The sequence below is a fragment of the Lepidochelys kempii genome, chromosome 7 (genome assembly GCF_965140285.1).
Source record: "Lepidochelys kempii isolate rLepKem1 chromosome 7, rLepKem1.hap1, whole genome shotgun sequence".
Classification (NCBI taxonomy): domain Eukaryota; kingdom Metazoa; phylum Chordata; order Testudines; family Cheloniidae; genus Lepidochelys; species Lepidochelys kempii.
Window position 1 is genome coordinate 103,316,274 of NC_136386.1, and position 26,342 is coordinate 103,342,615.

At 40.5% G+C, this 26,342-nt stretch overlaps 1 protein-coding gene across 1 annotated transcript in view; it reads left to right on the top strand.

Moving 5' to 3' along the window:
- ADAM12 (ADAM metallopeptidase domain 12) overlaps positions 1-26,342 on the top strand; it is a 353,284-nt gene that overhangs the window by 245,455 nt on the left and 81,487 nt on the right. Inside the window, exons 7-11 of the mRNA XM_073354062.1 lie at positions 11,930-12,113; positions 20,766-20,831; positions 21,786-21,857; positions 23,702-23,871; positions 25,702-25,786. Coding sequence (XP_073210163.1) covers positions 11,930-12,113; positions 20,766-20,831; positions 21,786-21,857; positions 23,702-23,871; positions 25,702-25,786 — 577 coding nt within the window. The remainder of the gene's footprint in view (positions 1-11,929; positions 12,114-20,765; positions 20,832-21,785; positions 21,858-23,701; positions 23,872-25,701; positions 25,787-26,342) is intronic.

Consider the following 26,342-nt stretch of genomic DNA (forward strand, 5'->3'; position numbering starts at 1 on the left):
GTCATTGTTTCCCAGCTCCTTACACAGTCATTTATACCAGTACAAAGTGGATGTAAAGCCTTATCCAGTCAGAATAGAAACATTTTTCACTCAAATTGCACTGGTGCAAGTAACTACATACAGGGCAGGTTGGTGGTTAACGGGCCCCTTATTGGTGTAGCATCTTCTTTGCCAGGGCAGGCTTTCCCATTTCCCTGCTAATGTGGTTCAACCTTAGCATGCAGGGAGAACATCTAGGGTGAGGATATATCTCAATATCCATTTAACCGCTGCATTCTCTCTTGGGACTGGCCATATGAGTGCCCATGAGTGATAGCGGTTTTGTGATAAGAACACCTGTTGACTTAGACCCCAAAACTCATTTCACAGCCTGGTAACAGATAATAACTTTGTCAGTATCTGAGCTTGAACAGAAACATACAGTTGAAAGACTACATATTGCAATATCAGTTCCCTGAACCATCCACTTCCCCTCATTAAGATAAGTTAGGAATAAAAGGCCAGATGATGCAAAATACTAAGGGCCTGCTGTGAAGTCGTAAGGGCACTGAGTACCTCACAGATTTGGGCCCACCATTCACACAATACCTCTCTCACAAAAACATTTTTAATAATCTCTTTAGTCAGAAACGTTAAAATGCATATTATTAATATGAATGTTTTACTAGTATGCACAAAAAATAGTTTAAAACAGTACAGGAAATTCAGAGCTAAAGCAACCACTTTGGTCCTTAACACATTCCATTGTGCCCGAGTATTGTAGAAATTAATGTCTAATGTGTTACATTAGAAAGCTAACATGCTGCAGTTTCCTTGTTTATGTTGCTTTTCCCTCCAGGGCTCTGGTTTGATCTCATATAGTTCCAGGAATCCTAGCTCCACACGGAGTTTCACAAGAAAGTACTGGGATGCAGTCATGGGTTAAAGAGGGCAGCCTTGCTTAATGCTCCAAGATTCTGTTTCTGGCTCTGCCACACAGTTGCGTGAATTCGGACAAGTCACTTCTGTGCCTCAGTTTTTCCATCTGTAAAATGTAGATAATAATTCTTATCTCCCTCCCATGAGTGTTGCATGAGCCTTAAAGTTTAAATACCATGTGATCCCTTGATGAAAGGACGCACAAACTATTATAATTATTTCATTTAAATTTCAGGATGCCGTCATCTTGCCATCTGAAACTAGCAGTCCATCTTGGACACTTTTCCATCGATACTGGAGAAAGACACGTGCCTTTCCCATAGACCAAGAAAATGCATTAAAAGGCATGAAACTGACCCAAAAGAGAAGGTTACGCATTTTAGAAAGCTGTGAAGCTTACATATACAATGCAACCATGGGGCTAAGCATTTAAGACAAATTATTAGCTTATATATGGCATTTGATTGCCTATCCAGTATTGCATAAGGAATAGTGTGAAATGTGAAAATTAAGCTGGATTTGAAAAGCACATGTTGCTCATGCAGAGGGAAGGGGGTTTGAAGGTCATTTTGCCATCCAAAATACTCTTCTTTCTTTCCCAGGAAAAGGGGCCCTCCAGTTTAGTAGCAAATACGTGAGTCTTCTGGGGATATATTTGCACATCTGCAAACCTTTTGCATGCAGGGTATAGAATATACACACATAAAACCTATTTGTCTGAAGAAGATTTGCATGCACAAACCCCTTTACCTGAATACACAGGAGCAAGTGCTGGAAAAGCTCATATACAGGTACACGTGCATACACTAGAGGAAGCCATGTTGAGATCTCACTGATCAGCAGACCCTAGGTGGGATTTTAAAAAGTGCCTCCGTGATGTAGGAGCGTGTGTCTCATTGAAAGTCAGTGGAACTTTTGCTCCTGGGTTGCTTATGTACTTTGAAAACCTTACCCCATGTGCCCAGGTGCAGCATATTTGCTAAATAATAAGCACAACAGAGTCATACATACATGACATTTTTAAAAAAGAAAAGGAGTCCTTGTGGCACCTGAGAGACGAACAAATTTATTTGAGCATAAGCTTTCGTGAGCTACAGCTCACTTCATCGGATGCATGCAGTGGAAAATACACTGTAAGCTCACGAAAGCTTATGCTCAAATAAATTGGTTAGTCTCTAAGGTGCCACAAGTACTCCTGTTCTTTTTGTGGATACAGACTAACACGGTTGCTACTCTGAAACATGAAATTTTTAGTCACTGCACAAAAACAACAAATAGAAAGTACAATCTTTTCTGTAGGTCCTACGGTATTTAAAATCCCCTCTTTATCGACTCCAAATCCGGGGCCAAGTTTGACTTCAGTGTCTCTTTACTGTTTTCCTATATTATTTATTATATAGTTCTACAAAATAACACACTAAAATGGCATTGTTCCTCTAGTTCCTTTGCTATCTTCCCTGGTCTGTCTTGCCATTCTAATGGTAAAGCTCACTCATAACACTTTATCTGATAATACAGTTACTGTACCTTGACTCCCAAGTACAGGACATTAAATTCTATTGTCACTCTGTGTAACTCCATCCTTGAATTCTGGGCACAACGATTTCAGACCAATAAGCAGTGACACTGGATAAATCTGACTTGCAATGTGAAAGGATTAACCTGCCTAACTACGTGTTACAACGGTCTCTGTACATGGGTAATTTTTATATACTGTACTATGGAATAGATTTTCAGATTGATGAAGGCCATTTTGCTAGCATAAAGCAGGTTCATGTGACTGTGGGGCATATCTAAATGAGAACTCCCTTATTGTGCTGCAGTACCTGAAAACAACACAGCCATTGTTTTAGTGGTCGCTTTGAATTTCTCTGTTGTTGTTTTGAGTCAGACCTTTAAGTTCTGATGTATGTAATAATAAGCTCCTATATTGTGCTGTTCATCAGTAGAACTTATAGCTCTGTACAAAGAAGGGAAGTTTCATTACTTCAGTGAGATGAAGTGAATTACCAAGGGTCATCCAGCAGGCTGGCGGTAGAACCTGGAATAGAACCATGGTCTCTTGAGTCCCAATCCTGCGCTATATCCAGTAGGCCATTATGTTACAAAGGGGAAGGAAATAATGCTCTTAAGGCAAGGTAGGTCAAATCTTGGACTACTTACTCAGGCAAAATTCTCATTGAAGACAATATAATGTAGATTGGCCTCTACATTTGGAAAATTGGTACATATCAACACAATAAAGGCTATGTTTCCTTTTCCTTTCAGACGGCCTTCATTCCATGCTCATCCAAAACTTGAGCAAACGCCACATTTGTGCACCCACATGGGCAATTGCACATTTCCGCTGTGTAATTGTCTGCACACTTACCTGAGTGGCTTGCACTCTTGAGGGGTTCCCAGTGCTCATAAAATGGAGGCTGGCAGAACATTTTCCCCTACAAGTATAACTGAAAAGGAGCTGAAACAATTTTAGAAGACTCTTTCCAGCTGAGCTTGTCTGCAGAGTTATGAACCTTTGAGAACAGTTATACAGAGGAAATACAGAGAGACATTAACTAATGGCAGTAAAGTTTCCAGAACCAGAATGATGTGTGGGCATGGGGAATAGGCAATGAGCATGAACTACTGAAGCTACAAGATTCATAATTAGTTAACTTCACTGCTGAGCAGAGGGGCAGCATGAGATATTCTCAAAACTTAACTCCCTTAGACTTAAGTGGAACTTCACTGATAAATAGGCCTTGCATTGAGCCTCTGTATAGAGGTGAATTTCACCCAAAATGAATACATAATATATACAAATGAAACAGTCTTCTATTTCAGTACATTTCTTATGTAGTAAGGCAAATTACATATACATTCTTCTTCCAATGATAATAGGATTTTTTATTGTTTTTATTTAGAAATGAGCATAACTTTGAGCTTCATTAAAACCAAATGTTTAATTGCATTCATGAGTATCAGATTTATTGATTTACTTAACTCTCCACTTGCAATGCAGCAGAATAATATATCATAGCTTCGGATAATGCTGCCCTAGCCAAGTTTTCCTTTAGTATCTCAATTTCTCAGACAAGTATGCATCAATGGTTTATATTGGCAGGGCCCACTCTTCTGCTGACAGGTTGGAAAAGAAAAATCCCTTTTGTATTTTAAGATTTCCAAAAGCCTGTTGATTTATGAAATATTACTGGCTTTGCATTAGGTTTTGTTTTTTAAAAAAAGGAAGGGAATAGACCATTTCACTTTGTCATATTAAATAAGTTGAGTTATTCCCTCTAATTACACTTCCCCTCAGGAGGTTCCTGGCAAGTTAACCAGCAATTAATAACTGCATTTGTTATTTTATGTTTTAAGTTTCCTTTCAGTGGGATGGAGAGAGAATTCCATGTTGTGTTCCCTCCCACTCCACAGACGAGGGGGATCTGCCCATCCTGAGGAGGGATCAATCCTCTGCAGCCTTGTTTGCCTTGTCAAGGCAGTAGTGAAGGCTTACGGGGCTCAAATTCCTCCTATTTGGGGATGTGGGCAAGGGATTGTTTCTCTTGTGGGCAGGAGAAGGGGAAGGAGTTAACTGTGAGGCCAAGGAACCCCTTCTTTTCTGTAGGAAGGAGTGGGAGTATGGAGGTGACTGAGCAGGAAGATGAAATGGAGAAAGTGTGATGGGGCTTTGAGGACAGAGATAGGAGGAGGAGGTGAAGATATGAGCAAGAGACCGTACCCCTGTGACAGATGCTAGTCATGTCACTTAAGGCAATACTGGAAGGTGCTCAGGTACTCTGGTGATGAGGGATTCCGAATTTTGCTTTTGTTGTCACTCAGCTATTCAAGAGGGAGTCCTTTCGGTAGGCAAACTCCTTCCCACCAAGCACAGCTTCTTCCAGTTCCCTCCATGCTCCTTCACAGGTTTCTTCCAACTTCATGACCCATCACCAGCTGGAAGGACTGGGGAGAAATGAAGAGGCACAGGGCCTGTGTGCAGATAGCACAAGCCTTTGGTAGATCTCGGGAGATCCATGATGGATCCCCATCAGCTCTTTGAGCTCTCCCTTTTTGATACTTCAGTCTCTAATGCTGACGTAGAAGGGCACTGGGGTCCGGGAGCGACACTGGCCTGCAGAGGGCACTCCGAAGCTGGAAAAGAGCTAATTCCCAGGACGATCAGCAGGAGGTGCTGCACCGGTGAGTTGTTGCTTCGTTACATTTAGGCACCTTTTATGAATACCTATGCCTTGTCTACACTTGTGGCAGCGTGTAGGATACAGGTAGCTACACAGAGGAGTAAAAGGCTCTGTCAGGAGAGGCAGTGGCAGTTGCCCACTGTTGGAGCCTTTTCCTGCTGCCCCCTTCCTCTGTCCCCCTCCACAGCCTTTCCTTGATGCAGTGAAAGCTCCGGCAGTGGGCAATTGCCAGAACCTTTCCCTGCTGCCACTTTGCTGCCCATAGATTTTCCCTGCTGCTGGACTCTTTCACTGCAGCAGAGAGAGGTTTTGGCAGCAGGACACTACTCTGATATTTTTCGGCAGAGTAGGTGTGGGAGGCACTGCTTGGGCATGCAGAAAGCCATGTAGGGTATATAGTCTAAGGGTTCTGGCACGTCAACTCTACTCAACATAGCAGTGCCTCACTGTCTACCCTGATATTTATACCTGCACTAGGGAGGCATGCAGTGTCTGTACTCTTCATGCTGCTGTAACTGTAGATGGATCTTAAGACGCTGCCAAGACAATAGGTACCCCTTTCCATTTTCAAATTCATTACCCAATTTTGTTTCCATTAAAATGGCAAAATTCCCACGGGCTTCACTGGGCACAGGAGCTGGCCATTAACTATTTACAATCTCAAAGGAAAGTTTAAAGAACTGCACCAAAATTGAACACTCATGTTGCACAATGTCACTTGAATCCTTTAATGACTCCTCTTGTCATATTTGCTCAGGTACATGTTCTGTACATTATGTACTTACTGCATTTGTAAGGCATGGATCAATGAGCATTAGTGCTGGCTGGGAAATGGAGAACAAAACATAGAATACTGTATAATTTCCAACTGGCATCGTAGCCCTGTACAGTAATATCAGTACTGGGGCCTAAAATAAAAAATAAAGCTCCAAACAGACCACCATCCAGAACCCAGGACAAATCCAACAACTACACCACCAAGGAAACAGGAACATTCCCAGTCAACACAAAATTTCTGGAACAAAAAAGATTGCTGTAGCCTAGAAAGAAATAGAAAAATGAAAAATAATGGAGGAAACCTAAAAATGGCCCAGGCTAAAGATTACTGCAGTCAATGAACTTTACATCAGCAAGGACCTGTGGATAGAGCATGGGTCTGGAATGCAGGAGATTTGGGTTTTATTCCCAGTTCTGTCACTGGGTTGGTGACTAATCTTGAGGAGTCATAACTTCCTTGTGCCTCAGTTTCCCCATCTGTAAAACGGGGGTATACGTACTGACCTCCTTTGTAAAGCTCTACAGATGAAAAGAACTAAATAATTTAATTATTATTTGACATCATGTTGTAAATGCAGCCAGAAAGGACCTCCAGGAGAGAGGACTGCCAGAGAGGACTGTGAACTGAGAAAACTACTCTTGGCTGAACTCCGATACAAAGGCCCTGACACAAAACTCACTGAAGTCAATTAAATTCTGCCTATTAACTTCAGCAGGCACTGGATTAAATACAAAAAGCCAGCTCACCCCATTATATCATAACTGCTGGGCAGGAGCATAGGGTAGGAGGCATTCTCTCTGGTAAATAGAGCCTAGGTTATGGAGGGGTTCATATTCTAATACGAAGTAATAAAAATGTGGAATATTTTAGATAACTGGCCTATAATAATAATAATTCTTCCCCAGCTGTTTTCCAAAATTGGAATGGTTCTTGGTAAAAACTAGTAATATACAATGCAGTGGTGGTAAAATCAATAAATGTCTCCCAGCATTGACTAGTTTTTATTCTTTAAAACAAAAAGGTATTCAGCAGAAAATCCCAACTGCTGACTATTCTGCTTCGGAAGAGAACATCCCAGCTGAGCCATATCCTGTCTTGGCCTTTGAGAATGTGTACACTATGCAGGAGCGAGAGAAACCCATGCTCTTGAGGAAGAGGCAAAAGCAGTGTGGGAGTAATCAAACCTCTGAAAAATCTGCGACAGAAATGTGCAAAGAAAAGAGTAATTTAGGATTTATTTGATTTGCATCGGATTCTGAACACTGAAAGGCTGTAAGGTTCAATTATTTTCATCCCCCACCAAAAGAAGGAAAGATGTAGAAGTTTTCAGCTAACTACATTTTTAAGGTGCTGTATTTGGCACTGATTATTGGAAAAAATGCATTTGTAGGAAAAGAAAATTAGTGAGAAAACAGAGAGCCAGCCAAGATAATACATATTTGATATTCATTATCTTATTACAAATGGTCAAAACCAGGTGTTGATATCCTGTAGGCAGCACTCAAAGAATAACAATACATTAAACTGAAAGTTATATTTTTCCTTTATGTTGAATTTGCAGATTTTTGTACAGCATGATGGCCTGTATGCAAAGGTAGAGCTGTTCTTAAAAGGTGGTATTCTCATTCAAGAGGCACACTGAATTGAGGGTCCCATTCTCACTACTTTAGTTGGAGAATGAGATTAGTCACTCAATTAGGTGTCTCCTCTTCTCTTGCATCCACATTTCCTGCTCCTGGGGAAAATACAATGGAAGGGAAATAATGCTTATTGAGTGACTTTGGACAATGGTTGGGATTACAAAATGATACACTGGGAAAGCTATAGTAATGATACTACCACTTGCAACTTGTGCATTGTACAGCGTGAGCAATTTGTTCTATAAACCCCTGTGATCATGATGCTGATGGAGAAGTGAGAGGTTTTTAACCAATTGTACAGAACAAATAAGGACTTTGTGTAAGTTTAAATACAAAATATAACATGTATTTTAGTAATTTGTATAGTTTAAGAAACACCTAAATGTTGTGTAGTATTTAGTGTTATGTAGCTGTCAATGCTGTAAGAATGTCAGAATTGCCCATCTTGGACAATGAAGCATGGAATTCTGCTTTCGTTGTTGTCTCTAGCAGCCTTCAGAGTTAAATGATTAGTTACACCAGAGAGGCTACAACAATTCTTTAAGTTGTGTTGTAGAGTTGCCAATTATGGGAGCAAAGGGAATGTTGCCCAAGTTTCCTAACCTCTTAGCCTTTTTGTGGGTGACTAAAGACTAAACAAAAGTGGAGAACTATTCATTTGAATTACGCTGTACAGAAGTTTTCCAGTGACTCATAATGGTTGGTTAATTTGTCCCTGGCCTTTTATACTTCATCCTGCTCTACATTTGCACTGTTCCATTTTGGCACATGAATGAAAGTAATATAACATTTAATGCAAAAATCCAAGATCAGTGGCTCATTAAGGTTTTGATGTTTAAATTTACTAAAGTCAGGAAATACCACACTAAAATTGACACTTCTCTCTTAGACCTTGCTTGTTCTGTCCCTTCCCACATTACTCTTCATTTGGACTTTCTGTTTTAGTCTCTTTTTAAGCTAGTGAAAACACTTACTCTCTGTTTTAGCTGGTCTACACTAGATGTAAAGCTCTGGGACGGAGGGGAGGGAGAGAATAATGGTTATCACTGAATTATAAATGCTCCAAAACAGTGCACCTCAGCCTCAGCTATATGGGTTGCTGTAGAAATCTAATACCCATATCTGATGCTCTTAATCTTCAAGATGTTTTTATAAAGGTTTAACAGTCCACAAAACATGCCTGTGTGGTGGGTAAATAAGAGTCTCAAGTGACTGGCCAAAGGCTACCGAGGGAGTGGCAAATGAAGAATTTATTGGGCCCTTGTTTTGTTCAGAGCAGTAAATTATGCCTCTCTCTCTCGTAAAGATCTTCTTGTGGATATTACACAGACTTTTTAATATGGTGGAAAAACCCAATCTTCATCCTCAAAGTAAAGATCATTAGCGTTAACAGAAATGAACCTTGGTTGACCAGGCTGAAGCATAGTTGTTTTATCCTAAAACTGTATGTCAGCTTAGCACCAAATTTTATTTAATTGGTTATGAGACATGGGCTTTGATCTACTTCATTTTTTTTCTTTTAATTCCAGCTCATGGTGGGGCAGCAACTCACTGGTGTGGCGCCTCCTGCTGGTTGTTCAGGGAATTGGCTCTTACCAGCCCTGGAACGCTCTCTGCCAGCTGATGTCCCTCCTGGACCCCAGTGCCCTTTACCCAGGGATTCTGCCACCACAGCAACCCACAATCTGGGTCTCCCCATTCAGGGGAGCCCCCAAATCCCCACCTCACCAGCTACTGTCAGTCACCATCTAGTCCCCGCTCACTGGGGCTGACTGCAGTTTGTAAAGGCCACTCATCATTAGCAAGGGGGGGTTTGGACCTGCTACCTCTGCCTGTCTCGGGGCTGCCCCTCCTCAGCCCCAGTACCCTTTGTGGGCCCTTAACTCAGCCTGCAGGTGTGCTAGGCTGGAGCTCCCTCTGCCCTTCCCCAGCACTGCTTTACCCTAACAAGTCCTACAGCCTGGGGTTTTGCTAGGCTGGAGCTCCCGGCTCCCTCTGCCCTTTCCCAGCACTTCTCCACCCTAGGTACCCTTTTCAGCTTCCCAGGCAGCCCGGTCCTTCCCTCTCTAGGGCCAGAGAGCGAGTCTGAGTTCTTCTGGCCCATTGCCCTCTTATAAGGGTTAGCTGGGCCCTGATTGCACTGGCTACAGCTGTGGCTGCTTCCCCAATTAGCCCAGCTTTCTGCCCTGCAGCCCTCTCCAGGGCTGCTTTATCCACTTCCGGCAGGAGTGGGGTTACCACCTCGCTACACAGCTGTATTGCTTTTTTCCTAATAATTCTGGTTTTTATTATTATTTCTTAAAGTCTGTGTTTATGGTGTTCATCAGTCTTCTGGGACACTTTTCACTCACTGCCCCAGGAAGCATACAGAGATCCATGGTGCCATAATAATAAGTATAATATCTTATACTTACGGAGCATCTTTATCACAAGCACAGACGTATTAAGAGTATACACTTCATATACACAAGGATACATATACACCACTGAAATAAAGCCAGCTCTGGGCTGAAAAATGTCAGCTGTTTCACAGCACACATGGACAGTACACAGCAGATTAGGGCAGGAATTAAAGAAGAATGTCATAGTCAGTTCCAGCTTTCACAGGAATTTTAGGCAGGCAGAATGCAATTACCTCTGCTGCAACTTTGCCAGTGTTCAGGGATTAAAACTCCTTATTTTACAGATATGGTAAAAATTAATTATACTATGCATTTTTGTAGTGCTTTTCAGCTGAGGTGCTAATTAATTAAGCGTCACAACAGGCTTGTTAGCTAGGTAAATGTTGTCCCCATTTTACAGAAGGAGAAACAGCTGTAGGGAGCTGATTTGCTTTTGTTACACTGTAACCCAGTAAAGCCCGATCTACTGATGTCATGTGCCATAACTCTTCAACAATCTCTCTGCTGCCTTTTGATACTGCCTGACAGGTTTTCCCCTTCTGTAACCCTTAATTAGCAAAGGGGCCTGAGAAAGGAAGAAACTGTCTCCAGTGTCCTGCCCAGCATCACCTTTCTCAATAAGAGCAGGTGCTAATAGCCAAAGCTTTGAATTCCGTTGGTTCTTTTATCCTCTGCTTACCGTTATGTAGTTATTGCACTAAGGATGCAACTCATTGTAAAGCTCTTTGCAATACCATCCAATATGAAAAATAGCTAAATGTCATACTCTCTCTTCCTACTTTAAATTCCACCTTGGAGCTGGAGTCCTGGCTTCTAAACCACCTTTATGCCCATCTGTGCCAGTTTCATGCCAGTCTGGTCCATGATATAAATTAGAGCAATCTTTTGATTCTGCAACCTTACATGGGCAGCTTTAACTATCTACTCAAATGATATTATCATACTATGAGTCTATTGTACTTTACGCTAGCCACCAATAGCCCCTGAGGGGCTGTTCCAGCAACTAGGGATTGCTGGGGCATCGGCACACTCTGGTCACGCTCCCTATGCAGTGGGGAGTAAGTTGAAGTTGGTGTAAGAGCACTGTGGTAGCACTCTGACACCAGAGGGGGTTCCCTTAGGTAAGGGGAATTTGCTGTATGCGGCTGTGAATGTGGCAGGACGGTATCCAATGTGATAAGCCTTTTTATGTGAGCTGTAAGAAGTGTAAAAGGAGAGTGGTTCTCTGGCCAGAGCACAGGACTAGAAGCTTGGAAATATGAGTTCTGTTCCAGGCTCTTCCACAGACTTCTTGTGGGACTTTCATCAAGTTACTTGTTTTCTGAGCCACTATCTCTCCATTACATACAACAGATCTCAGGTGTTTAGCAAGGGTTACTTTATTAATGTGTGTAAAGCTCTTTGAGATCCTTAGGTGGCAGGTAATATTGCAGTACATATTATTATTCTTGGGGTTGATTGTATTAAACAGAAATCCAGTGGTTAATGCATCTGGGCTTCATTATAATTCCCTATCATACAGTATCCGATAACTCATTCTGATACTGAGGTGCATCTTTGAACAGGCAGATTTGCTGCTTGCAGCAGCATGCACTTAAAAAGTTATAATACATATTGCTGATCATAATGAATTCTGTATTTTTTCTTATAAAAGTATTTCACCACATTCTTGTTCATTAATATTTGCTAGGAGTCCTTCCAAGCAGATGCAGTGGTAATGCATCACGGGAAGAATGGAAAACACATCAAACACAAATGTAATTTTGCTCTACAGCACAACATTTCAGAGGAATATTTTCTCTCTGCCTTTGCTTCTTGTAAAGTACAGTATGCCTAGATGACACATACATCACTGATGTCTAAGACCCCAGTAGGTTTTGACATTGTAAATCAGTACTTTACTGTTTCATATTTCATCATCATTATTAAAACCTGTAGGTTGGCTGAAAACAAACACACATCAGCACTTAAAAGCAATGTGTCATTTTCTGATCTTTTATAAAACAGGGGACTTATTTTATTTGAAAATAAAACCTACATTCTGGAGCCATTGGAAAATGCTACAAGTGAACACAAGATCTACCAAGCAGAGAACCTGAAAATAGCTTCCGGATCTTGTGGCAACCAATTCAACGTCTCTGGCATCACTATTGATGACATACCACAGTCTTCTCAAGCATTCATTAGCAGGGTAGGTGGAAAGATAGTTTTATGTTTTGGAATTGTTGATCATCTCTTTATGCTAATTTCCAGAAATTGGTGAAATATCCAGATCAAACTTAATTGCTGCACTACATGTGTATCATTTGAAGTAATGCATGGATGGGGACATCAAGGCTCCATTGAGTGGGGCCAAGATTTCACCTTGAGGTGGTGACCATCATGAAATCAAGTAAAATAGAGATAATTGGAGAAGACCCAGCTAAATTCTCTCTTCTTTGCTTGCTGGATGGTTCCCTACACTACAATATCAGATGATTAGCTCAGCCTAGTTCTAAACAGCCCAGCAAATGGAGCTTCTGCCATTTCTCTTGGGATTGAGATTCCATTTTTATATAGAGAGATTTTCCCATTTCTAAATTTCATCATGACTTCTGGTATTATACCTCTCTGGATCTACCTGGACATGTGGTTTAGGACAGCGGTTTTCAACCTCTTTTCATTTGCAGATGCCTAAAAATTTCAAATGAAGGTGCATACCTCTTTGGAAATCTTAGATATAGTCTGTGGACCCCGCCAGGGATCTGCGGACCACAGATTGAAAACCACTGGTTTAGGAGGCTATCACTTCTCCTCCCATACTTAGGTCAAAATGTGGCTTTTTCCAAGGAGAGGCATTGGGGAAATTGTGCAGTCTCTTGCTGCTGCTCCCTGTGCACAGCAGGAGCAGTTTGTTCCTTGCATTAGGCAGAAGTTTCCCTGTGGTGTGCCCGCCCTGCTCCATTGACTGACGTAGAGGGAAGAGATGCAGTCACAACCCTGCCTTCAACATCCTGCTCCCCTGGGAATAGCAGGAGCAAGCAGGCCTTATGCTGCTCAGATTATGAGTGAGCCCTGGGGAACTTTTTGCGCATCCTTCCAGCCCTGCACAGGGGCCACTCACAATCTGAATCTTACTGCTTTGGCAATCAAACTTGTTTAGTTCTTTTACACTTTGTCCATGAGTTAATCTCTCCAGTGTCTTAGGCTTCTATTCATCAAAGCATTTAACCACATGGTAAGGTCTCTTAAAAACAATGGAACATAAGCATGTGTTTGAAGTTAAACATGTGCTTAAGTGCTTTGCTAAATCAAGGCCTTTAATCATTTTTTTTGCTCATATTTTAATTCCTCCCTGTTTTCATTAATGGGGTGGTGCAGAATTGTAGGCAGATTACAAATTTTGGTAATATATTTTGATTCCTGTGCCACTTGCAATTCAATCTTAAAGAAAGCAGCTGACAATGTCTAAATAGCTTTTGGCCCACACAAGGAGGAAAGGAGAACGTTATAGCCATGTTACTTTTCTAATAATACATGTTGAAATTTAAACAAACTTTTACATTGTAATAGGAAAGTATTTTATGCACCCCGAACATGTTCTCAGCATTTTATTCTAGGGATATATCATTTGTAATTGTTTTTATGTAGGAGGAAATGTACTTGACTTGCAATGCAACTAGCTAATGGAAATTGTATAAAATAAATGACTTTCGAACCAGATGGAAAAAATACTGCCACAAATTCATGTGCATCTTGGATTGGGATTGTAGAAGGGAATGTTTGAGATGTTCAAGAGTAACATAGTAGCACAAATCTGTGCACAGGTTTTATTAAATGAGAAATATTAGTGTTTATAGCCACACTGCCTACCTAGTTCATTTAGTCTTTACATTAAGTTCAGCGTTAAGGAAAACAGCTTAAAGGGCATCAAGGGATGTTGTTTATGTACTGGAACAAATTCATTTGCCTTGCAGGAACATTAAACATTACATTTCCAAATTTCTTTTTCTCCAAATGCATGTACATTTGCTGTAGATATGTTGCTGTTTCTTTTAATAATGCTGTAAGTATGGATAAGTCAGAACATAGACTGCACCACAATGCAATTAACTGCAGAAGACAAGCTGAAAGAAGTGATAATTAAGTACTTTTTATAAATAAATAAATATTGTACCTGAGGAACACACACAGCCTCTGGCCAAGTCGCGGGAATAGATTCAATATACTAATATGTCACCACAGGCTCACATGATTATGCTCCTGCAGTCAACTGTTCAATTTCTAAATCTTCCCTGTTCCAAGCAGTGTTACTTTGGGATGGGTTAAATTGATTGGCATGCCTAGGGTGACCATATTTATGCTGAATACAGGACACCTGGTAAAATTACTTGTATTCAAGCAAGTTCAACGGCAATCAATCAGAACTATGCAGTACAAACATTCAAATTAACATTAAGTTGACTGAGCCCCTATTAAAAAGAAATACTGCATTGGAGTCTTTTTATTTTACCTTCTTATCTTTAAGGCTTTAGGGTTCACACGGGGGGGTGACACACACGCCCCTACCCCCCCCATACACACACATGGGGAGAGGTGACATAGACACATTCCTGTACATCGCTCTCACATGGGGAGGTGACCGACCCTCTCTGTCCAGCGCGCTCCATCTTTCATGCCTGGCTGGGCCTGCAGGATGGACCCGCCTCTCCCGGTACCTGGCGCTGTATCTTCCCAAGGCAATGGGGGGGGCATGCAGGGTCACAGGCTCCCCCTCCTCAGATTTCTGCCAGCATTCACATCAGAATGTGGCCAGCAGCAGCCTTTCAGCACTGTGCAGGAGGAAGGGATGGGAGCTACTTCCATCCTCAAGGGAGAAGGAGCGGGGGAAGGGATTACCTGGCCCATGTCTTTGCAGAGCTCATCTCTTCTCCGCCTCCCCCCAACCACCACCACGGGGCTGGAGACGGCTTGTCCCTTCCTGCCTGCGCAGTGTCGAAAGGCAGCTAACACCTCCAAGCTGCTGCTGGCCACCAACATAACCCAGCCGCCTCTTGTCCCCTTGGCTACAGTGCGGGCAGGAAGGGGTTAAGCCCTAATGATGCATTGTGCACCAAGGCCCAGGGAACCTGAGGGCAGGGGCTTCAGCAAACCCAGTCACAGAGGTGGCTCAGTAGGGGAGGGTGCCTGGGGACAGAGCAGCGCAGTGTCCCCTGGGGCCAGGAGCCAGAGTGGGAGTGGGTGGTGAAGAGCGTGCTAAATCCCTGACCGGGGGGGCTGCTGTGGAGCTTGCAGGTTTGGGGTGGGAACAGGCTGGAAATCATTCCTCCTCCCACTCCAGAGCCCTCACACAACCGGAGCTGCACTGACGGACTGGCAGGGGGAGAGGCCTGGACCTGCATGCTGCAGCTTTGTCCCGCCACCAGCCTTGCACACCCACCCCCATTGTGGGCCATTGGACCACCCCACTCACTGCTGGCGGGCAGGCTGGTGAGCAGGGATCCAGCCAGCAGCAGGACCTGCCGGTACTGATGAAGGTGGGGAGAAAGGCAGAAAATACAGGACAATTTGCCCATTTTAAAGAAAAGGTCAGGACACCTACAGGAGGGCTTAAATACGGGACTGTTCCATTAAAAATGGGACATCTGGTCACCCTAGGCATGCTCAAGCATTTCTAACATGTTTACATCTATGCTGTCTTCTATGGTCTTAATATTAGCTTTGGGGGAAAACCAAAGCATCTCACAAATCTGCAGTTTTCTGAATAACAGCTCAGACTAAGTCTCAGACATCTATTAAAAACTACAGTGGCAGAGAAACCAACTCTGCCACACGTAGGAATGTGTAGTCATTTGTTTATTTCAGTAATGTAGCGTTTCACCCATGCCCAGTATTTGTGGACAGAGATTTTAAAAGGAAGGTAAATCAAGATGCTTAGTCATGCAAATCCATGACTTCACAGCAATGGTGCACTTAGCCATAGATTTCTCCAGCCCAGCCAGTTCAGAGCATTTGCTCCACCCGTACTTTGATTATTATACAGGTACTGTGGTTTAAATGTTACAGAATGAATAAATCTGCTTATAAAAGAACATGTACCACTTCAGAGTTATAAGGTTATTGAAATTACAATTGCCAGTAATTTTTTGCCCTCCTCCTCTAAGTCTTCGTGGGACACCAAAAGTTGATGAATTTAGCATCATTTTGCAGCCTCCAGGATGAAGTTTGTATCTCTGCGTTTTCTTTCTCAATCCTTACCTTTGTCCACTTTTGATTACCTTTCTTTTTCCTTTCCCATTTTCTCCCTTCTCCCGGAGTCTGTCCAGACCTAATCTTACTCCCCTTCCCAGTTTTGCCTCAACAGTCTTTCTTCTCCATCCATCACTTCCACTCACCCGTTTTGTCCAGTAGTTCATGCTCCTCTGTAGCTTCCCATATTTATGTCATTCATTGATTCCCCTCTTCATATCTCCCCTATTTCACTCCCCATTCCCTCCTCACAAGTGTTTCTTAGCGGGCGTAGAGTCATAGGCTCTAAGGCCAGAAGCGACCACTGTGATCATCTGATCTGACCTCCTAGAGTGCACAAGCCATAGAACATCCCCAAAATAATTCCAAGAGCAGATCTTTTAGAAAAATATTCAATTTTCATTTTAAAATTGCCCGTGATGGAGAATTCACCATAAACCTTTGTAAATTATTCAAAGGGTTAATTACCCTCACTGTTAAAAAAATATATGCCTCATTTCCACTCTGAGTTTGTCTAGCTTCAACCTCAAGCCACAGGGTCATGTTACAGCTTTCTCTGCTCGACTGAAGAGCCGTTGTCGACTGTAATTGCGTCATTCCTTAACAGTCTCTTTGTTAAACTAAATAGATTGAAATCCCTGAGACTATCACTATAAAACCCATTTTCTAATGCTTTAGTCTTTATCATGGCTCTTCTCTGAACCCTCTCCAATTTATCAACATCCTTCTTGAATTGTGAAAACCAGAACTGGACACAGTATTCCAGCGGTGGTTGCACTGGTGCCAAATACAGAAGTAAAATAACTTCTTTATTCCTACTCAAGATTCCTCTGTTTATGCATCACAGGATCTCATTAGCTCTTTTGGCCACAGCATCACACTGAGAGCTCATGTTCAACCGATTATCCACCATGACCCCAAAATCTCTTTCAGAGTTACTGCTTCCTAGCATAGAGTCCCCCTGTCACTGTGCCTCAGTGGATCACAACTGAGAATACCAGATTCAGGACAAACTGCTGAGAACTGTAGCAGACTAGCCCCAAACTGGTGGTTCTTCTTCCATAAGATATACTATAGCAATAACAAAAGTAAACTTCTTTCTCACCACATTGGCTAATAAGAAGTCAGAAATGTAGTCTCCTTAGGTATCATAATCCTTGTTTCAACCCCCAGATGCGAGACTTAATGATGAGTGGTTATTTAAAACCAATTTCATCAACCAAAGGGTTCCACTGATCCCAAAGGACTAGTCGCATACCCAGGTCAATATATAACTCAGATCTGGCCCAATAATCATGCTGTTGCCAATCCTTTAGTATCTAATATCTAAAGGTTTATTTATAAGAGAAAAGAAAGAGGTGAGAGTTTAACTGGTCAAAGGAAATCAAATACATACAATAATTGTAAAGTTCTTGTAGCAGGTTTGAAGCAATGATGGAATAAACTGCTGGCTTATAATGTCTCTGGTAACGTCCAAAAGCTTGGAAGGTCCTCAGACCCTTGGTTAGAATGCTCCCATTAGTATAGGTCCATAGTACAGAGATCAGAGCAGGAAAGAGGCAAAATGGCTCTTTCCAGGCTTTTTTATAGTTTCTCCCATGTGGAGGGAAACTCATTGTCCCAAGCAAAGCCCCCAGCACAGTTTGTGGAAAAGTACAGGCACAAGATTGAGTCTAGTGTCACATGCCCTTGCATGCTTCAATGAATCATAGAAGCAGTCATTACCCATATTTTGGCTAAAATGTCCACAGGAAGACCCATCAGGTGGGAATAAGCTTCTTCTGTGACCCATTGTGCTCATTAATGGGTCAGCAACTTGAATGATCCATTCACAATCGGCTGGCTAGATTGGATGTAAACTACCTGGTGGGTGTCACCCCAGAAGCAAACGCATTTGAAACATTGGTACATAGTCAATATTCGTAACTTCAGATACAAAGATGATACACATACAAACAGGATAATCATATTCAGCAAATCATAACTTTTCCATTGACATGTTACATGACATACTTTGTGTAACATTTGTTGCAGTTTTATAACAGTGGTAGCAACAATGATGTACTTGGTGATATTTTAATCATATAACATCACACCCCCATCCTGTAAGTATGACCTACATTCTTTGTTTGCAGATGTATAAATTTACATTTTGTCATATTAAAATGCATATTGTTTTCTTGCACCCAGTTTACCAAGCAATCCAGATTGCTCTAAACGGTGACCTATCCTCTTCATTATTTACCACTACCCCAAATTTTGTGTTTTCTGCAAACTTTATCAGGGATGATTTTATGTTTTCTCCCAGGTTATTGATAAAGATGTTAAATAGTGTAGGGCCAAGAACATATTTCCCATTTACAGCTACATTTTGAGACCTATCAGTTAGCCAGTTTTTAATCCATTTAATGTGTGCTATGTTTATTTTATATCATTCTAGTTTTATAATGAAAACATTTTGTGGTATCAAGACAAATGACTTACAGGAGTCCTAAATATATTACAGCAACACTATTACCTTTATCAACCAAACTTGTAATCTCATAAAAAAATAAGATTAGTTTGACAGGATTTATTTTCCATAAACTCACGTTGATTTGTATTAATTATATTACTCTCCTTTAGTTCTTTATTAATCAAGTCCCATATCAGCTGCTCCATTATCTTGCCTGGGATCGACGTCAGGTTGACAAAGCTATAATTACCCAGCTCATCCTGTTTACCCTTTTTAAACACTGGCACAGCATTAGCTTTCTTCCTGGCTTCTGGAACTTCCTCAGTCCTCCAAGATTTATTGAAAATCAACATTAACAATCCAGCAAGTTGTTTGGCCTGCTGTCTTAAAACTCTTGAATGCAAGTTATCTGGACTTGCTGATTTTAAAATGTTTAACTTTAATAGCTTCTGTTTAACATCCTTCAGAGATACTAATGGAATGGGACGTGTGTCATCACGATATGATGAGACTGCATCAACCCTTTTTCCCCCAAATACAGAACAGAAACATTTAGTGAACACTTCTGTCTTTTCTGCAGTATTATTGATAATTCTACCATTTCCATCTATTATATTTAACAAACTCCCTCTTATTGTCCTTAAACTCTACAGGCCATAGATTTCTTCTTGCCTCCCTTGGCTTCTCTTATCAGTTTTCTACAATTCCTAACTTCTGATTTATATACTTCACTCTCAGCTTCTCCTTTCTTCCTTTTCTTATATATTATTTTATACAGCTGCCTTCACTTTCCATCTAAATCAGGTTGGCTTTTTAACCAGTATAGCCTTCTTGCTCTGCTGTGGGATTGTTGCTTTTTTGAGCATGTAGGAAGATGTTCTTAAATTATTCCCAATTATCATTCACATTTTTCTGATTACATTTTTTTCTCCCAAAGATTTGGCTCATAAATATTTTCAGCTTTGTGAAACTGACTCTATTAAAGCACCAAACATGTATATCACTGGTCTGGACTTTATTCTGCTTGCACATTATAAATGTAATCAAGTTATGATCACATGTACATAAGCGACCATTGATTTTTAGTTCTGTTGGAAGTTCCTCTTTATCTGTTAGGACAAGGTCTAATATAGATTTCCCCCATGCTGACTGCAACACTTTTTGAATTAGGAAATTGTCATCTATAAAGTTTTGAAATTCGAAGGGCGTTTTAGTGCCAGCAGCATAAGACCTTCAGCATATGTCTCTCAAATTGAAGTCCCTCATGATCACTCGGTTCTTTTTCCCTACACATTATAGATAGCTGTGTAAGAAGGCAGTTATCCTGTTCCTGTGATTTGGTGGTCTATAGCAGGCACCAACTTGTACCCCATCTTGTGCCTTATTTGTTAGGACATTGATCCATAAGCATTCAAGCTCATTTTCTTCTGAGTTATTAGTGACTTGAAAACAGGTAATGTCATTTTTAACATAGAGCACCATTCCTGCTCCCTTTTCCTCACTCGAGCCTTACTAAATAGGTTAAAACCATTGTTTTTGACATTCCAGTTTTGTGAATCATCCCACCAAGTTTCAGTAATACCTACCAGATCAAATTTATGCTGATAAATGAGCAATTCCAATTGCTCTTATTTGTTACCCAGGCTCCTAGAAGTGGTGTACAGTCAATTCAAGAATTTCTACTTCTTATGTCATTTGGTCCCTTGACTAATTTTCATCTCAACATCTCGATTTTGTGCTAAGTGGTTAGTTGACCATTATGTGAAATATTACAAGTTGTTACCACAGTGCATCTCTGAAGGTATTGCAAGAAACAGCTGAGATCTTTCCACAAAAAAAGATTTTCATTGTGCAAGGGTCACCTGAGCATTTCAAATAGAGAAAGGTGGAAGGTTACAAATTACAGAAAGGCCATTTGCCTACATGTACTGCCCAGCTTTCTTGATGATTGGGTGAGTGTCATGTAAACATCCTCTCCTTTTATTGAAGAGGGAGAGGGTTATGTAAGGAGGAGAAAAGAGACCAAGAATTGAGTGGCATGAAGCTTGAGAAGGAAATTTTTACTATCTTTGACAATGTCTTTGCTGGGGTGAGCGAGAGCTGATACTCAGGTGTTCAGGGTCATTTGATGCAAAAACAAATTTCTATTTGTTTTGGCAGCACAAAAGGGAGACTCTGAAGATAACAAAATATGTGGAGCTTGTTATTGTTGCAGATAATCGAGAGGTAAGAAAGTTTTAAAGAAAAGATGCAGTTGGTATAGGGAGTATTCGAGGGAAAGTGATTGTTTAGTTCAGTTTTCATGGTGCTGCAAACAACTGTGCTTAAGAGAACAATACCGTGCATTGCAAAAACAACAATATTTGTCATCTAAGTAGGGCTATAGTAACAGAAAGGACTATTTAAAAACAGTGTAAGAGTGACAAGTATTTGTTCCAAGGCTAAAATGTTCCTTGCAACACTTCGGAAGGAATGTAGTGCTCACAAACATCTGGGGCCTCTTGCAGTAATTTAAATGGGCGCCTGTAAGTATTCACTGGCCATGACCCAGTGAGGTGGTTGAGCCCCCATTGCACTATTTAACTCTGACCTCTGGAGACCATTACTGTCTAGAGTAAACAGCAGAATTCAGTGTTGTTGGTTCTTCAGCTGTAGTTTAGCAATTATGCTGAATTAAGCAAGACTGTATGCAGAGTTTGCAAAGTGGGTTTCAAAACAAATAAAAAAGAGACACTGTTAAAAATATCTCAACGGGCTGGAGTGAAACCAAAGATGTGAAATCTTGGAACGAACTATTTTCCAATTTACATTTTTTCTTTCAAAATGTGACAGATTCCTCTTCTTGAACCTTGCTGGTTAAATAGCAAAAATCATTTTCTTGCAATAGCAAAGACAGCTAAAAGAAGAACCTTTCCATTTCTTTAATAAAAACAATCCTAGGGAGATTCTGCATAGCAGTGTAAGGGATTTTAGAATCTTTTCTGAAAACAAAATCACTTAGCGCAATTTGTGCCAAATTTTGTGCCATTTTGAGACCTGTGGAAGTCAATGGGTCTTTGGCCTTTTATGCATTTAAACCCCAAATGTCAATGTTAATGTCAGTCTGACAATGGTAGGTGATTTTTGCAGCAAATGTGACAATACTAATGCTAATTATGCATTACTCTTTTACATTCTAAGTTTCAGAGACAGGGCAAGGATGTGGAAAAAGTTAAGCAGAGGCTGATAGAAATTGCAAACTATGTCGATAAGGTAAGAGCATCAAAAATATTTAATTTTCTCAAGCCTCACAAATATTTCCAAGGGGTATTGCTGTGAAATCTATGCCATCTAGGCTTATTGGGAAGGAAAAACATTCTGAAATTCAAAAATTATTACACACCATTCCTGCAAAGACAAGAAAATGGCTTCTCAGTGAGAATGTGTCAGCCAGTAAGAATGGCAAGACCTAGATTTCCAGCACTGCAGATTTTTTACTACGACAACCATGGAACAGTTTGGGGGTGCTGTGCATGTGGCAATGGGATGACTACGGTTCTGTTAATGCAATTTTTGAGGCAAACATTAACCTAGACCTGACAAATTTCTTTCTAAGTACAAGAGAAGAACCACAGACCTAACTTAGACAAAGATACTTTATTTAGGTAATGACCAACTTGGGCATTCCAGTGGCTGCGATGAAAGTTTGTTGCATTCTGAGGCCTTTTCTATTTAACTAGAACATTTGTATGTTGCCAGCACCATTGCAACCCCTCTGCATGCCTGTTACATACCACATGTCCATAAACAGAAGTGCCTGCAACACTGTGCAAAAATGCACCCCACTACTGTGACTGTCCTTGCTCTGAGCAAGGCTGTGCACTATATGATCCACCACTGTGTCACATTGTACTGTTGCAATGCTAGTGTAGACATAGATGTAGATGTAGAGCTAGACTTCTTGTATTTAATGTGGTTTCTTTTAAAATACTATATACACCAGGATTCTTCAGGATGAAAGGAATTGTATAATGTTCAGTGTTGTTAATAAGAGCTTCTAGAACACAAACCAACCACCATGTAAAATGGGATTAAATCTTACAGTACTGCACCATATGTTCAGAAAATCTAGGAGAGTCCAGAAATGGAATTGTGACTGAGTCTGATTTAACTGAGAACTTATCAGCTGGTATCTCAAAGACTCTTACTCAAGGTTAGGCAATTTTAGATTAAAAACAAGGTGCTGGACTGAATTTGGCTTGTTCTGTAACTGTGTTGCTGACTTATTAAAGAAAGGAGGGAGTTTATTTGCTACCTGTTTGAAACTAATTTTGCATGTTATAGTCATTTTGGCTTCAGTTTATGTTCTCAGTAAATTGCACTGCCACCCAAATGACTGCAAAGCATACAAATCAGACAAAGATGCTCTATATGCCTGGTTTTGTTTGGACTGTAAGCCATAACACTGCTAGAATGGTTGCTGCCTACTAGGTATTCTCCATACTAGACTTATTTTCCTAAAATTTCCTGCCATTGCTGGCACTAGTGCAAGTTTATCAATGGTCATTGATATTAGAACCACTTTGTCATCTAGACCTGCTTTGAGCAGGATTAGATGGCTCTGGCAACTGACATTTTAGTTACAAGTCTTTACTAGCACTCCCACCAGTTGTGCTGCACTGGTGGTAGCAACAAAGGGAAATTTTAGGGGTCACTTGGACTTGCAATGAATTTGTTTGGAATTTTATTGGGTGTGGAAGCCATTGCCCTGTTGCACCTTTTAGGAAAGTACCAACCCTGGCCAGGACATGGAGATTTTACCACGAGGCCTGCCGAGAGTTTTAATGTTTTTCCTGAACATTTCCTAGATAGTTAGCCATGGTCAGATCTTTCTCTGGGTCAAGGCAAATGTTCTATCTGATGCCAGTGATTTCAGGTGTTCATTTATGTGGAGAGACATTGTACCATCCTCTTTCATCCTAAGAGAAAAGGTTTTTTCTGGGACCAAATAGATTTCTGGGAGGATTGTGTGAACATTATGATTTTGTTAACATGCATTGATTTAACACATTCCTCTAAAACAGAATATAGAAAGATTCATTTGTTTGCCTCACTAGTTCTACAGGCCATTAAATATTCGAGTAGCCCTGGTTGGAGTGGAGGTGTGGAATGACATGGATAAATGCTCTATAACACAAGACCCCTTCACCAGCCTCCATGAGTTTCTGGATTGGAGAAAGCTGAAACTACTACCTCGTAAACCCCATGACAATGCACAACTAGTGAGGTATAGCCAGCAGTGTATTTAATATTTGCATGACTATTAGCTCGGGTTTCCAGGAACTGAGAAAAATCACACAAAGTTCTGTTACTTTTTTTTTTTCTTAAAATGTTTGGGTGATTGTGTTTTTGAAAGGAAAAAGCAGCCCTCCATCCTCACAAGCTCACAATTTCTTCCCAGGACGCTGCATTGGTGTGGGAAGATGCTATGTCCGCTTCCTCACACAGTTCTGCAAAAAACTATTACTCATGGGTCTCCTCTGAGCAGCGTCTGTGTAGAATTGTGCCTAGGGCACAGTCACACAAACACTTACTCACGTGCCTAATGTTAAGCATGTGAGTAATCTCACTGAAGTTAATGGGACCACTTACATGCTTACAATTAAGCTTGTGTGTAAATGTTCGCAGGACTGGTGCCTAGTTTTATCCATTTTAACAGACAAGAGTCTTGATCCAAAGCCTGTTGAACTCAATTAAAGACTTCTCTTATTTGTTATTAATTATTATTATGTTATTATTGTAGCACCAAGAAGCCCTAGTCATGGATCAGGACCCTACTGTCCCAGGCACTGTACAAACACAGAACAAAAAGACATTTCCCTGTCCCCACAGACCTAGATTGAGATTGGCATGTTCATTTTTACAGTAGAACCTTGATTTTATAAACACCAGTCTTGTGAAGGACCAGTTATACTAACCATTTTTGCAGATGGAAAAAAATATCCCATAACAAAAGTGTTGTCTACAAAGAACAAGCTGATATCCCTTCACATTCCATTGCCTTCAATGCATTGGAAGTTGCTTTGTAAGTGGTCTGAAAGACATAAGAAAGTGATGCAGTCCACTATTCCTCAACTTATGCACCATTCCTATTGTAATTTTGAGATGTTCAATTTTATGAACTTTTCAATCTTTAAGAACTCCTCAGTTCATAGTGTAAGGATTCTACTGTATTTGTGACCTAAATAAAGTGAGAAACCTGTCATTGTATAGCTTAACAAAGAGAGGCAAAGTGGATGAGATAATATCCTGGGACCTACACGGCTACAACAACACTGCAAAAATTATATGGCTTAGATTGATTTATTTTCTACAGGCAAGTGTTCGTAGGTATAATTACAAAATCTTCCACTGGTCACAATGACAATCAGATCAAGAAAGTATATTTTTATAGAGAATATTTATACTTGACCAGAGCTAGTATATGTTTTCTCTTAATTATTTTAATTCAGTAGACAATAATAAGTTGAAAGATCAAACGTTCACTGTGCAATGACTCTTAGAAATTAAAACAAAAATGTATTGAGACATTCAGTATCTTACTTAAAGTACAGGAGGAGGTCTTCCAAATTGTTGCAATATCATTCATTGCTCTGTAAATACAAAAATATTTCAGTTGGATTAATAAATTCTGGGTACACTTTATAGCGAATACATTATAAATTTGCACTGTGTTGTACTGACACTTGCATGAGCTGCAAGCATGTCTATATGCATTTCCCAAGTTAAATAGCAATGGCAGTTTTCAATTGTTGGCATGGTTGTAATATATTGTATTCCAAAAAAAAAAAAAAAAAAATCCTACTGCAGCAGAAACTCCAGAGGATGCTCAAATGCATCTTTCTTATAGCAGGGATTCTGTCATTGTCAGTTCCACAGATTTGCATGACTAATTTCTGATCCTCATTGTTTTCAACTTTCAATGTCTGGAGCTGGCATTTTGAAAGTGGGATTGTTGCCTAAGATTGGCAGGAAAAAGAAGTTATAAAATATTAGGATTCTCTCATTTTGTATTAAATGGTGATTATGTGGTTTGTCTTCCTCTCCCCTCCTTCAGTGGGGTGTACTTCCAAGGGACTACCATCGGCATGGCACCTATAATGAGCATGTGCACTGCAGAGCAATCTGGAGGAGTTGTTATGGTAAGTATGGGGAGCACAAAAGTTGAATTTGGTCCATCTTGTGCAAAAAGTTTTCATGTTATATAATACTGTATCTTGTCATGGAAAGTCTGCTTTTTAGTACTGTTTTCAATCTAAACTCTTGCTTTGTCTATATCTACATACAGTGTATGTGTAATTGTTTTAAGTATCATATTTCCTAGTGAATGAAATAATACCTTGCATTAAAATATAGTTAAGCATCTTTATAGAAATCCTTGAAATCAGTGGGAGTATTCACAGGGTTCTGAGCATTTTCAAGATTAGGATCAAAATGCGCAAGTTTGCTGTGCACATATGGATATCAGTGCTATGTGCAATGAAAGCCTCTCATAAATCTTTGATAAGAAATAACATTTTGAAATACTGCATTTACCATGTACCAAGGACATACATTTACAAAGCCTCCAGTGTAATAGTTTATTTTCCGTGTTTCTAATAAAGTGGTTTTACTGTAATTGTCAGACTTCAAGCACAATCTACACTAGCAACAGTGGCAGCATTCATGTTAACTACATTTCTCTCACAAAGGGTATTA